General features: G+C 39.0%; 2 protein-coding genes and 1 long non-coding RNA gene across 14 annotated transcripts in view; 1 reads left to right on the top strand and 2 right to left on the bottom strand.

Moving 5' to 3' along the window:
* Positions 1-3,655, bottom strand: part of SUV39H2 (SUV39H2 histone lysine methyltransferase) — a 25,004-nt gene extending 21,349 nt beyond the window's left edge. For 3 of the 10 annotated variants that reach the window (XM_082739582.1, XM_082739579.1, XM_082739586.1), the window contains exons 1-2: positions 2,788-3,325; positions 415-560 (exon numbers count right to left, since the gene is read on the bottom strand). In XM_082739582.1, the coding sequence (XP_082595708.1) occupies positions 415-560; positions 2,788-3,211 (570 nt within the window). In that variant the 5' untranslated portion in view covers positions 3,212-3,325. Of the gene's footprint in view, positions 1-414; positions 561-2,293; positions 2,349-2,787; positions 3,420-3,505 lie in introns of those variants that run through there. The other 7 variants (XM_082739583.1, XM_082739581.1, XM_082739585.1 and 4 more) reach the window with 7 other exon arrangements.
* On the top strand, positions 2,841-13,645 carry LOC309869075. Its single transcript, XR_014313976.1, has 3 exons — positions 2,841-2,993; positions 12,495-12,648; positions 13,313-13,645. It is a non-coding gene; the product is annotated as an uncharacterized lncRNA (long non-coding RNA).
* The window catches only part of HSPA14 (heat shock protein family A (Hsp70) member 14), a gene marked incomplete at its 5' end in the record, with an annotated part of 39,229 nt that continues 33,950 nt past the window's right edge, over positions 8,367-13,645 (bottom strand). For 2 of the 3 annotated variants that reach the window (XM_082739589.1, XM_082739590.1), the window contains 3 exons: positions 8,367-10,025; positions 10,874-10,944; positions 13,284-13,457. In XM_082739589.1, the coding sequence (XP_082595715.1) occupies positions 9,947-10,025; positions 10,874-10,944; positions 13,284-13,457 (324 nt within the window). In that variant the 3' untranslated portion in view covers positions 8,367-9,946. The remainder of the gene's footprint in view (positions 10,026-10,873; positions 10,945-13,283; positions 13,458-13,645) is intronic. The other variant, XR_014313975.1, reaches the window with a different exon arrangement.

Raw genomic sequence — 13,645 nt, 5'->3', positions numbered from 1 at the left:
AAATGGTAATGCTTCCCGAGGAGATTCAATGGCACTAAAAAATTGGGTTTGAATTTCTAGGTTTATTTCAGATGATAGTGGGGAAATATGATTCAGGAACAAAATGAATGACAGGAGAAGCCAATATGAGGTAAAACATTTGCTCTGGTAACCCACATGGAGATAATCAAGAGTTGGATGTAGAATGATATAAGCACCTTAAAATATTCTAATGCGAGAACATTTAATGCTTCAAAATCCTCTCAGTGTTACTTGGCAATATAGATGCTAGGACATATAAATTTATTATGGCTTAGAATTTTTAACATTAAGAGCTTTTGCTTACTTTTAAGGTTCTTTTTAGGTTACAGAAATATGAAATACTGAATTGAAGTCTGATTAAGTCTCTTTTAAGGGGCTAGATATTTGCCTTACCTTTACTACCTTGTAGTCACACAAGTATTCCACCTCATAATTGTTTAGATTCCTTTTGGTGATTCCAATCGATTTACATGTGAGTTTTTCTTTTCTACATAATTCCTGAAGAGTATCAAGTGAAACTAGGCAAGGCACACACCAAGCTACAATAAGAAAATAGAATTCTTTACTAATGAAGTAGCTACTCAATTAAAGAAAAAAAAAAAAAGGAAAAACTTAAGACCTCTATATCCCACCCTTCAACTGGCAATTTTATAGGACTGAAAATTCATATGACAAGAAACCATTTACGTGCCTTCAAGAAAAAGTTAAGCATTAAGGAACTATTTTGGTAAACTGATCTTCTTGGATTTTTTTTCATAGGTCTCTATCCTACTATGCTTAATTAATGTAAATTAATTTCTACTAAACCACCTGAACAAAAAGTTTCAGGTCTGTAAGCTTTCTTAAAATTACATATAGATGCAAAGGTCAACAGAGATAAGGTTTTTACCTTTTCCATTATATTCTGCATAGAATACAAAGAATATAATTGGTTTTAATAAAATGTAGATCTCTAAGGCAAACTTATTAAAAATAAATATATTTTAAAACATCCTTACAAGTTATTAAAAACAACTTTCTCCCTTTCTCTTAGTTGGTCAATAAGAAATGAAACCTAATTGAAATATAACTCTATAGTATCATAGTTTTACATCACATGCCCTACTTTTCCCATTCCAGAATGAAGGAAATTCTAACTTTATTATTTTGCCTATGCTGTATTATTATCAAGGTAAATGAGCCCAAGAATTATAACAAATAATGAAGAATTTATTTTCATAATACTCATTTCCTGTATTGTTTTTAAAGCCAAGATTTATAAAACAGAGTAATCAATTTACATAATCCATATACCCAATTAAAAAAAAAATCAGACACACATACTTAACCTTAGAGGAGCCAGTAACTAAATATGCTAAAGATTTTTACTTACAAATTTCTGTAAACAGTATGCTATCATATGGCATATAAAATATGTTACTGCAAACTGATGTTTAGAAATATGTAATAAACTTGGTTTTATTGCTAGTGTTATGGTAAGCACTCCAGAGAATCAAGGGTCCTCTGCCCCAGCCTTTGCTATCTGCCTACGTGACGTTAGTGATATTTCCATCTTTCCAGATTTCGGATTCACTGAAAAAATGTATGGGTGGGAGTTAAGTGGAATTAAACAAACAAAATCTACCAGTAAATTCAAGCTTTACTTGGTAGCTCTCCAAGGTAGTTCTGATAACCTTTTGTTTTGAGGTAAATTTCGAAGGAAGAGGGAACACACGGCAACTTACTATATCCTTCCCTCACCCTTCCTAACTCATACTGGGGCTTCATTGTCAGAAACCTTGAAGCACGATTTCCACCACCCCGCTTTCCACAAAAGATTCATAATTCTAGACTACAAAAATGAAAAGTATTTTCTCAAAAAAAAAAAAAAAAATTGGGGGGAGTGACTGCTTACTGTGGAGTAGTGAGTGGTTTGGGGTAGGAGAGTGGTGTAACAGAAATGACCACTTAAAATGTCTTCCATTTAAAAAAAACTTCGGGATGCTTTGTGTAAAGTTACCCTCACTATGCTGATCTCGGGCAAAGGAGGTTCCTTTTGGATATCACCCAAGCTGTGTATGTCTTGTTGTCGCTACCATTTTACCCAGTTTAACCTGAGGTTCAAGACAAGCCTGAACAGAAACGCTATTTTTGAGAAAAAGACTGTAACATAAAAACCCACAAACCCTTGGTTAACAATTCCGATTATCTATAATGATGTATAAGATAATTCATTTGGAAGATTAAACATTTCATTACCACTACAAAAACCTTACACTAGGTTCCCACTAACCTCTAGCGGAAGAAAAGTTTGGGGATAACGAGCTCATAATCTAGGTGGAGAGCAGTGCAAGCAAACACTTTAAATTCTAGAATGCCTTGAAAATTCCAGTCTTTCAGGGGGTGCGCGCGGCAGGCAGGCGCGCACACACAAGCACTACACGCCAGGTATCTAATTCTCTGGCGTCCGCATAAGTAACACCCGAGTTCCCGGAGGGTATAAAAATTACCTTAAGCCAGAGGCTACGTCTTCAAACACCCACTTACTGGGATATTCTCCTTCTAGTGCGTCCATACTGAGGCGTATGCTCACTTATTTCCTGAGGGTTCACACTTCAGCCCCAATTTCTTTTTTCCTCTGATACTGAGGTCACATTTACACCACCGGGTACTTCCCGCTCCCCAGTTAAAAAGCCAGCGCGAACACAAAACGTCCCGCCCAAACCACCACAAAGGAGTAAACCACACGCGTGCCCACAGGCCCTCGAGCACCCCCCCGGGGATTACCAGGAGCCGCGGCGGCCGCCCGAATACCTCCACACGGCGACCAGGCGGGGAGGGGCCTCCGGCCCAACGGGCAGCGGGGGCCGGGCCACAGGACCTCCGCGGAGCGAGAGACAGCCGACCTCGGAGCAGGGCGCGCGGACCGGGCCCCGCGGAAGCCAGGCGCAGGAGGAGACTGCGGGGAGCGAGCGGGCCGTGCCGTGAGAAGGGTCAGGGACCGGGGGAAGGGTGAAGCCCGCGGGGCGCCTTTAGGGGCCAAGGTGTCAGCAGAGTGGAAGGCGGCGTTTCGCCGCGTCGCGCTCTGGCGGCCCCACGGATCCCGGCCCCGCTTCCTGGGCCTTGGGAGTTTGCCTGGAGAACGGGGGATATTGAGGAGTGCCGCTCTCCAGCCCTCACCTCCTCGCGCCTCGGCCCCGGCCGCCGCCATCTTGAAGAGCTTTCATTCAAACTGGCGCGGTCTGACGGGATAGCTCAGCTGGCTTGACGCCCCGCCCCTGCCCGACCTGCGCGGGATTCGGGGGGCCGGGGCTGGGGGCTGGAATCTGCGACGCGTCCTGACGTCACCGGAGACCGACCCCGGCCGCAGCGGCGAGCGCGCATGCGCCCCAAGCCCCATCCCTACGCGCGGGAGGGCTAGGGAGCCGCATGCGGGGGTTGGGGGGGTGGGGCGCGCGCGCAGTCCTGGCCAAGCGGCGCAATCTTGAGTTAGCAGCCGGCCTACCTCGACCGGGTGGTGTAACTCCTAATTCGGGAGCGTACATATGCATCAGGCCTTCCCACGCTTTGTAGTTCTTCCACGTCATACAAAAATCCAAAATGTAGAGCGGAGCTGTATGGTGCAGAGTAGATTTACCTCCCATGCCTGTTCTTCAGCCACCTGAGCCCAACTAACCATTGTTTCTACACCCCTAGATCAAAGGTTCTCAAAATTGGTTGCATGTTGGGATCACTTGGAAAGGTTTTGTTTTTTGGTCCCACTCGCTGATATTGATTTAATTGGTACGAGGTGTGACATGAGCTTTGGAATTTTTTAGAGCTCCCCAGGTGATTGTAGTATCCAGCAGTTTGAAACCACCAGTCTCCATCTGTGCTTTTCACACTTGAATGGCCATAGGAATCATCTGGGGATCTTCTTAAAATGCAGATTCAATTTAGGTAGGTCTGGGCTGGGATCTGAGGTTCTGCCGTTTCTGACTAACTCTTCGCCTGATGCTTTTTGGTGGGGGCTGGGGGGAGGGCAGGGTCCAGCGGAAGGGAAGTTTGCTAGCAAGGCTGCAGGACGCCGGGTCTCTGCTGGACAACTGCCTAAACTCCTAACAGTCTCCCCACCCCCCACCGCCCCGCCCCCATCCACTCTTCACACCGCTTCCATGGTGATTGTTCTAAACAGTCTAACCCAGAAATCTTAGAAGAGTCAATTGGGAAACCCTGTGTAGAAAGCCGTTTGACATTGACCAAGGATTTTGGTAATTTTTTGGACAAAAATTACAAAAATATTTCAAAACATCATGTATAAATTTGGAGCACTGTAAACACAGAACATTGAAGAAATTAGTTTGATTCCATTGTGAAATACTGTCTAGCCACTTAAAAAGATGTTTATGAATCCTTTAGTTTCATGGGGGAATGTTTAACATGTTAAGCAAAAAAGCAACAACAAAAACCTATAAAAGTTTCAACTACATAAAAAGGCATAGGAAGATAAATGTAAAATCTTTGGGGGGTGATTTCCTTTTTGATTTCACTTTACATATTTAACCATTTTCTATAGTGAGCATCTTAATACCTTGGCAATAAGGAATAAAAAATCCTATCCAACCCTATTGCCTGGAAGCCCTATTGTGGCATAGTGGTTCCTGTCCACATCTCAGGCCTCTCTGCTCATCATTGTTCCTTCTTAATTTGTGAGTTCCTCAAATATTCCCTGCTCCGTGTTCCCAGGACTTCTTCAATTCTGCTCTTGCTGCTAGAAAATGCCTACTTTGCCCCGTCTTTGCCAGGACTACTCCTAGAAGCCCTTTAAGACTTAGATGCAGCTTCACTGCCTTCCTCCCCTCCCCAAGTGTATTCACTGCCAGTCCTATATGTTCTTAGAACAGCCCAGGAATATCTATCTTTAACTTTAAAAAATATATATTTTACTTATTTATTTGACAGAGATCACAAGTAGGCAGGGAGGCAGGCAGAGAGAGAGGAAGGGAAGCTGAGCAAAGAGTCTGAGGCGGAGCTCAATCCCAGGACCCTGAGATCATGACCTGAGCCGAAGACAGGCTTTAACCCACTGACCCACCCAGGCACCCCTATCCTTAGCTTCTTTGTTGGTTTTTCTTTTACCTTATTGAGCTCTACACCTCACCTCTACACTGACTTCTCTTCACTCCCTTTATGTAGCCTAAAGGCCGAGGTTCCTCAGGACTTGGCCCCCAAGACATCTCTCTTAGGCTCTCTCCCTAAGTGACTGCCTCAGTTCCCATGGGTTTATATATCATTTTTATGCTAAAGCTTCCAAACATTTTGTCTCCAGCCTTGACCTCTTCCTTGAATTCCAGATCTGAATATCCACAGTGCCTAGCTGACATATTCTCTTAGGTGTTGCACAAACATCTCAAACTGATCACACTCGTAAGAGTGCCCTTCATTTTTACCTGCAGACCTGCCTGGTCCTCTCCACTGCAGGTATCCCCACACTCTCTCATTTCACTACACTGGCACAACCATCAACTCAGGGGTCCAAGAAGGAAATCTAGGTGTCATCTTGATTTCCTCTCTCCTCATCCCATAATTTCATTAGCAATTTGTGTCAATGCTATGTCCAAAATATACCTTCCTACCGCCTCCTTTCTCCATTGCTGCTGCTATGCCCTTAGTAGAGGCCACCATTTCTAACCTGCAGTCCTACAAAAGTCTGCCTGGCTTCACTTCCACTATTGCTTCTCCTCCAATCCATTTTCCATGCAACTCAAAGAGTCACCTTAAACATAAAGTGGGGCATGTCCTTCTCCTGCTTTAAATACTTCCTGGAGTACATAGAATAAAATCCAAACCTTCTGCTAGCTTCCTAGGCCTTAAGTGATTGGAACCCTAACGCCCTGACCTGACTTTGTGCCACTCCCCTCTGTACTCACTCTTCTCTAGGCTCTTTTCCACCCATTCAGAATCTTTTATGGTGTATCTCCTATGTGCCAGACAATGTATGAGGTGCTTAAAGTATACAGGAAAGAAAAAGACCCTGTCCGCATAGGGCTTATGTCCTAGTAGGAGGAGCAGATAATAAGCAAGTAAATAAATATCTTAAGGCAACTCTAAATTACTTCGTGGAGAAGTGCTTGAGTCTCCACTTGTTCCATTTCTTCAGAGGCCTCTCCGGGTCACCCTAACATAGGTACTTCTAGTCTTCCATTCTTTCTCCTTGGCACCAAATGCACTTCCCAACATTTGCAGTTATCTTGTCTGTTTTTTTGGGTCTTGATCAGTTTCAGCAAAAATTTACAGAATAAATTGGACTCTTTTGTAGATCAACTGTTTCCTTTGTCTTTCGTCTTTAACCCCACTAATTCCAGGGGACAGATAAGACCTTGTCTCTTCTACAGGTACTACTGTGTAACTAAGTGAAGCAGCAACTCTCAAAGTATGGTATGGAGACCCAAGACCCTTCATAAGTTCAAAACTTTTCATAATAATACCAAAATGTTTTCTGACTTATTTACTTTCCTCTTGCAAGTATAGAGTGAAGTTTTTCAGAGGATACACAAGTTGGATATTACAACAAATTTAAAGAAACAGAACACAGCTATCTTCTCAAGGCAGACATTAAAGAGATTTGAAAAACATTAAACATTCCACACTTAATACTAAATCTTTGTTTTTGAAAAGTTACCTTTCATAAAAATGTTAACATGTGATTTTTTTATTTAAAAAAATGAGTGATTTTGAAAATCTCTGGGTTTTAGGACTAACCCAATGGAGGGTAATATTTTTCATAACATTCAGGAGATGAGGGGGAAAAGTACTACTGTAATCCACAGCTGTAACTCAGGAAGGTTAGTTCTAGAAAGTTCTCTCCAATCTTCTCCATGGCCTGTCTTCTGAGGATGGTTCTGATTTTCCCTGAAAAACCAGAGCCATGCCAGACCCTTGGCCCCCAAAGTTATCCTTGTATCTCCCAACATGCCCAGCAAAAAAAGCTCAGAATCATAGCAAAAGTTCACATAGGAAAGAGGAAGGGAAAATACGAGTCAAAGGACCTACAAGTTAAAAAAGGAAGGAGGATGGTTCAGCAGACAAGGAGGTGCAGGAGTGATGAGGAAATCAGAGACACATACATATATATATATTGAACTAATATAGGGGTACCTGGGTGGCTCGGTCAGTTAAGCATCTGCCTTTAGCTCAGGTCATGATCCCAGGGTCCACGGATCAAGCCTTACACTGGGTTCCCTGCCATTGGAGAGGCTGCCTCTCCCTCTCCCTCCGCCTTTCCCCATCCCCGCTCATGCTCTCTCTCAGTCTCGCTCTATCTCAAATAAATAAGATCTTTAAACAAAAATAAAACCAATATAAATAAAAGCTCTTTAGATTCCCAATAATTTTTAAGAATGTAAAAGAGTCCTGAGACTAAAATGTTTGAGGATCTTGGTAAATCCTGGCTATAAATGGAGAGGGAAATCAAAGCCAGACACATATATCACTGGCCTCAAGGGAAACATACAGAAGTATGCCTCCACCCCCCAGTTTTTTCCCACAAAGACCCATGCAAACATGGTTTCTGGAGATCCATGGAGTGTCCCCTCTTTCATTTGAATGTTTTTTGGGAATAGAATGGACAATGTGAATTTAAATGAAATAATGCACAGAAAGTGTTTAGAATAATAAGCAACTAGGAAAATTGTTTAAAAAAAAGCACGAGTATTAGTTCAAAATTCACATTTACTGTCAGTTCTTGGATAAATTAACTTCTCTCAATCTGTTTCTCTTTGTACATGTAGAACACAAATAATAGAGGCTAGCTTACTCTCTGCATATTGTAACAACTCTTTAATTTTATAATGAATGTGTATCATTTTATAATTAGAAGAATGTTGAAGCTATTTTTACCTTGAAAAAGTAAAACACATATAAAAAGTTAATTGGCAAAACTTCCCCACATTCAGAAGAAAAAAACCTTGTCAGATGAGGATGCAGGACAATTTGGAGTACATTAGGCAACAGAGCACATTCGGTGACAGTTTCAAATTTGCTATGTTGGGGGAAAAAAATCATGCAAAGCTGACTAATAAAGCCAGAAGCAGAGGTATTCCTTTCTTCCTTTATTGCGTTTCTAAAGGAATCATAAAATATGCAAAAGATGTACTTACTGGCCATTGTCCTGTAGAATACAAAGAGGACTTATTTTTTCTTCCATATAATGCACTTATTCGATAGACACTGACTGAACACCTATGATGAGGTTATGTGTTCTGGGACCTGGGACATTATGATGACTAAGAGTGTCTCTGCTCTCACAATACTCACTAATCTAGTGGAGATAGCAGTCAAGTTAAGTAAATTATTACACAGACATGGAAGGAAAGAAAACTCTTGAATAAATCCTTATGATATTTTATTCTACAGGTTTCATTAATCTACTTCAGGGGTTGACAAACCTTTTCTATAAAGAGCCAGACAGTAAATATTTTAAAGTTTGTGGGCCACAGAGTCTCTGTTGCAACTACTCACTGCCTTTACAGTGTGAAAGCAGCCACAAACAATACAGATACCAGTAGGCCTGGTGATATTCTCATAAAATGTTATTTACAAAAGTAGGAATGGCATACGACTGACACACTGGCGATGGCCAGTGCCTCATCTAGTTTAAAGAGCTAACAGTAACTATGAAATAAAATCCAAAAGCACTTTCTAAAGCATAACTGAAAGCTGTTCAACTAGTTGAGATGTTACTTTCCTATTTCCCAAAAACATTTAATTTGCATTTATTCATTTATTTGGTCTAAAAGTTTTCAATAACTGGAAAAGATCCTAAAAAATAACTAAGTACTCAGCCTTAATCAAAAGGGTATGCCTTTGAGTCTGCTTTGTGGACTCAGAATCATACCTGAATTCTTTTCGATTCTGTCAGTAATCTGATACAGAATAATCATGAAAAAATTTAAGTTTGGTTTCTGTATCTTTAGAAATAGAATATTACTGCCACAAAGCTCCATAAAAATAAACTATAATGAATAAAGCACACCCACAAAGCCTAAACAAGATAAAAACAGCACAAGTTTTAATTTTACCACTGGGTAAAGATACTTCCTCTTCTCAAGTCTCCTGGGAACCAAGGAGAGAAATGAATGGAAAATTCTCTCTTGATAATAGAATCTCATGTGCACTGCTCACTCTCTTTTCAATATATACAGATTAGTTGTCTTGTTTTAATGACTAAGTGTTTCATTAGTAATCCACAGAGTATCTCAATGCACTAATGAGTGTTCTCTGATAAACAGAATGTGGCTAGCCTTCTCTTCAAAATAAAAAAAGATCATTTCATTTCAAAAGATAAAATGTATTTGTTAGAGAGAAAAAGTCACACTAAAAATTATAAAAAGGAAAAGTGAAAGTGCCACCCTAAAATATTTCTGTCCATAAAAAGGCCACTGTTACAAGTTTGGTGGGCAGCCCTCTAGACTTTTGTTTTCTATGCTTGTCACACACATATCTATGCACAGTTGTTGAGTTTGTGAATTTTTTTTCTTTTAAAGCAAAAATTGTTTCTTACTTTGCACATGACTCTCCAATTTTATTTAATATCAAACACTTGTAAATTGTTCCTAGTTAATTATCTAGTAAGAATTAATGAGACTTCTTCAAATTTAAAGTTATAGAACAAAATTTAAAAAACATTGTTAAATTTCTAGTAAAATTTCCTTCGATTCACTCAATTTAATTCTAAATAGCTTCATGACAGAAAAAGTTCCTTATATTTCCCACTAATAAAGGACCTTGTATTTCCCATCTTAAATGGAAAACAAAAAAAGGTTGCAGCACTTACTAATATATTGTATTTTAATAGAAACATATACAATTCATTCAAAAAGTATTTTAATATAAACATCACTTGTAAACAAAACCAAAGAATATTGATAGTCTAGTTCTAAAAAAAACTCCGGGTTTCTCTAGAGCACTAAGATGTCACTTCAATAGAGATTGCTTCACATTTTCCAGTCTCTTGATCTGTGCATGTCACATGTAAAGATCCATCCCTAAACAAACAAAGTATAACATTTCATCAGCTCATTTCATAAAAGCAAAAAGTTCTTAAGAAATAATTCAAAGACTTAGCATAAACGAGATAATTTTAATTTTTGAAAGAAGAGTATTAAGATAAAGAAGAAACACAATTTCAGTGTCTAACTTCATGTCACATGCTGTAATTAGATAGCTGGTCTTAAAAATTTCTTTCTAGACCACTGACACAGAAGTTGTATTCCTTGAAAACCAGGATGAAGATCTCAAGTTTAAGACTTTATGCACTCTGAACATGAATCATGCCATCTTTAAGCCTAGGCCAAGGCAAACCCACGCTAATGAATTTGACATTCTTGCTAAGTATGGTTATAGAATGAATTGTCTCTAAAGTTAATTTGGAAATGATTTACTTGCAAGACACAGTCTTCTGGATGGCCAGTTGTTAATACAGTGGTAATAGCTGGATTTAATTAGTAATATATATCCTAGAGCTTTTCTGTAGCAATACCAAAATAAACTTATCCTTTCACAGAATAAATAATATCAACATAAACCTTAGAAGATTATATTTAAGACTGATAAAAATTGTATCTCAAACTTCATGGACCAGTTTTTTACACTGACCACACCAAAATAATTAGAGTTCATAAAAAATGAAGAATGCAAATAATTTGAGATACACTTTCTTTGTAAAATATAGCAATTTTATAGAACAAAAAATGTAATTCACTGACAAAACCTTTACAAGCTTTAATATCAGGTTTTCCTAGAATAGCAATGTGTGAAGAAATCAATAAACTAACAAAAAAGGTCAAGTCTCACGGTGAATTTTTGGAACATCAGGAATAGTTTAATTTTATACCTTTTCATTGTAAGAACAGCTAATATATCCCGTAATCCATTTTCTTTTTTATCTAGATCCTGGAGTACAACCTGTTTATGCAAAAATAATATAAAGATGGTTCAGTACTTTGATATATTAGTAGACTGATGCACCAGTTATTCCAATGGACCAAATCTTACTTACTGAAACTTTTTAAAATAGGGCAGTTTTCAATGACCAGAATCAGAGAATAGGATTAAGCTTTCTTAACTATGAAACTTTGCCTCTAGAAGGAGAGCATATAAGTAATAGATTTGTTCCTCTTAAACATCATATCCTAGGTTATGAAGTATACTCTGTCTCAGAAAATAAAGATTGCTTTTCTTTTTGGTAATTAAGCCATTACCAGTAACATATACCTTGGAAAACCAATTTAAGGAAACACATGACAAATTCTTTTGAACAACTAAGATTATATTTGTACATAAGAAATATTAATGAATTTACCAAAAAATTATTTAGTTTCCTAAAGAAAAGTATACCAATAAACCAAGTTTGGAAGTGACTTTTCAGATTTTTCCAGTATCAAGTCTTTTGACCCTAGAGAAGCACTAAGTACCTTGGTTTACTCATTTGTAAAACACAGAGATTAGAATAGGTGGGATCTTTACAAGAGTAGCTCCCAAATTCAGTATTAGTTGACTAACTCTTCTCCTTTTGGCTCTGTAACTTAGGATATAGGGACAGTAGCTGCAGCAGAGTCTTGGAGCAGTGTATGAGGAGAAAAGGTAATAAATGTACAAGAGAGAGAAGCTAAGGGAATACTAAGACAGCCAAGTGTTTTTAGAAATACAGTACACAGAAAAGTGCTTATATAGTAATCCACGACAGAAACATCTGGAGGAGCTTGTAAAAACTTTACTAGTTGAAGGGGCCCTATTCCCCTAGATTCTAAGATGTTTGAGGTAGAGTCCAGATAGGTTTTGTATGTGTGTTTCCATTATCCTTTTGTTGAATAAGAAAACAGATACAAAGCTAAAGATACTATGGATTCCCTTTGCTTACCTACATTTGTTTTATTTTCACTGTAAAAGTATTTCATGCTCATGTCCTATGCTATTTGTTAAAACTTCAGTATAAAGTGTTAAAAAGTAAAAAACAAACATCCTTTTGGTACCTTCAAATCTACCCACTGTTAAGTATCCTAAATATATATATATATATTTTTAAAGATTTTATTTATTTATTTGACACAGGGAGAGGGATCACAAGGAGGCAGAGAGGCAGGCAGAGAGGTGGGGGGGGCAGGAAGCAGGCTCCCTGCCGAGCACAGAGCCCGATTCGGGGCTTGATCCCAGGACCCTCAGATCATGACCTGAGCCGAAGGTAGAGGCTTAACCCACTGAGCCACCCAGGCACCCCAATATATTTCTAATACCTACAGAAATTTTCTGTATCTATGCATGGATATTTACATACCCACACCTACCAAAACACCGCCTCCCTCACACACACCCAAGCTCTCAAACTTTTTATATAAACACAAATGACATCATACTGTAAATATGGCTCTATAGTCCCTGTATATGTGTTTTAATGTAATTATATTTCTTGGGCATGTTTCTAAGCAAATCAAGTGGCTCCACTTCATTTCTTTTAGAGGATGCAGAGGACTCTACAATATGAAATAGAAATGTGGTATTTTGAAAAAGTAAAGGTATCCTTTTTGAGAGACAACATGGTGTAATGGCAAGAGTAAGAGCCCAGAAGTAAAACCAACTGAGGATAAATCTTACCTCGACAAGGAAAATAAGGTACTTACTGCCATGAGCCTGTTTTTTTTTTTTTTTTTTTAAAGATTTTATTTATTTATTTGACGGAGAGAGATCACAAGTAGGCAGAGAGGCAGGCAGAGAGAGAGGAAGGGAAGCAGGCTCCCCACTGAGCAGAGAGCCCGACACGGGACTCGATCCCAGGACCCTGAGATCATGAGCTGAGCCGAAGGCAGTGGCTTAACCCACTGAGCCACCCAGGTGCCCCCATGAGCCTGTTTTTTAATCATCTATGAAATGGTCATAATAACGTCTACCTCATGGCACTCTGATGCCTTTGTAAGTTGCCTGGTTTAGCTCCTGGCATTAGCAAACCAAAAACTGTCATTTCCCCTGCTACTTACATTTTACCAAGGAGAGTCAAGAGCACAAGACAAACAGAAACAAAAACAAAAACAAAAACAAAACCCACATTGTCTTTTGTTTTTGCTTTCCTGTAACTCTTTCAAATTAAAATTGCTTATTCCTTCTTTTATAAGTAGAAGTAATCCATTCATACAAATGTGTTAAATAGGTATCTTATAAACATTTTATATTGATATTAAACTGAGTCTAATGAAGAAAGAAAAGCTAAACAGTCTCACATGACTAATAAATTGCCCAAATTATGTATTCACCTGTGCGAACTTGTCTTCCTCTTTTGCAGAGTTTTTTCCCTCAGACTCATAGAGTTCAAGGCATACTGAAGATAATCTTCCAGGGGCCTGTAATGTGTGTTGTCTTCGAGCTGGCAAAGGAGTCCCTGATGGGAATAATACTGTGAAACTGTTGGCTCCTGATTCATCGACTCCCTAATAAGCAGAAAAATAATATGCATATCCTCTGATATTTATCATTACAATTATAAAGTCACTCCTATTATAAATATAATACTTAATCCTTGTTGATCATCTAGAAACTACAGATAGGCAAAGGAAGCAGATGTGATCCTTGATCCCAACTTACTTCATTTAAAAATAAATTGAAACGTATCTCTCTA

This window comes from Mustela nivalis (assembly GCF_964662115.1).
Source record: "Mustela nivalis genome assembly, chromosome: 7".
Lineage (NCBI taxonomy): Eukaryota > Metazoa > Chordata > Mammalia > Carnivora > Mustelidae > Mustela > Mustela nivalis.
This window is presented reverse-complemented; position numbering and strand designations above follow the sequence as displayed.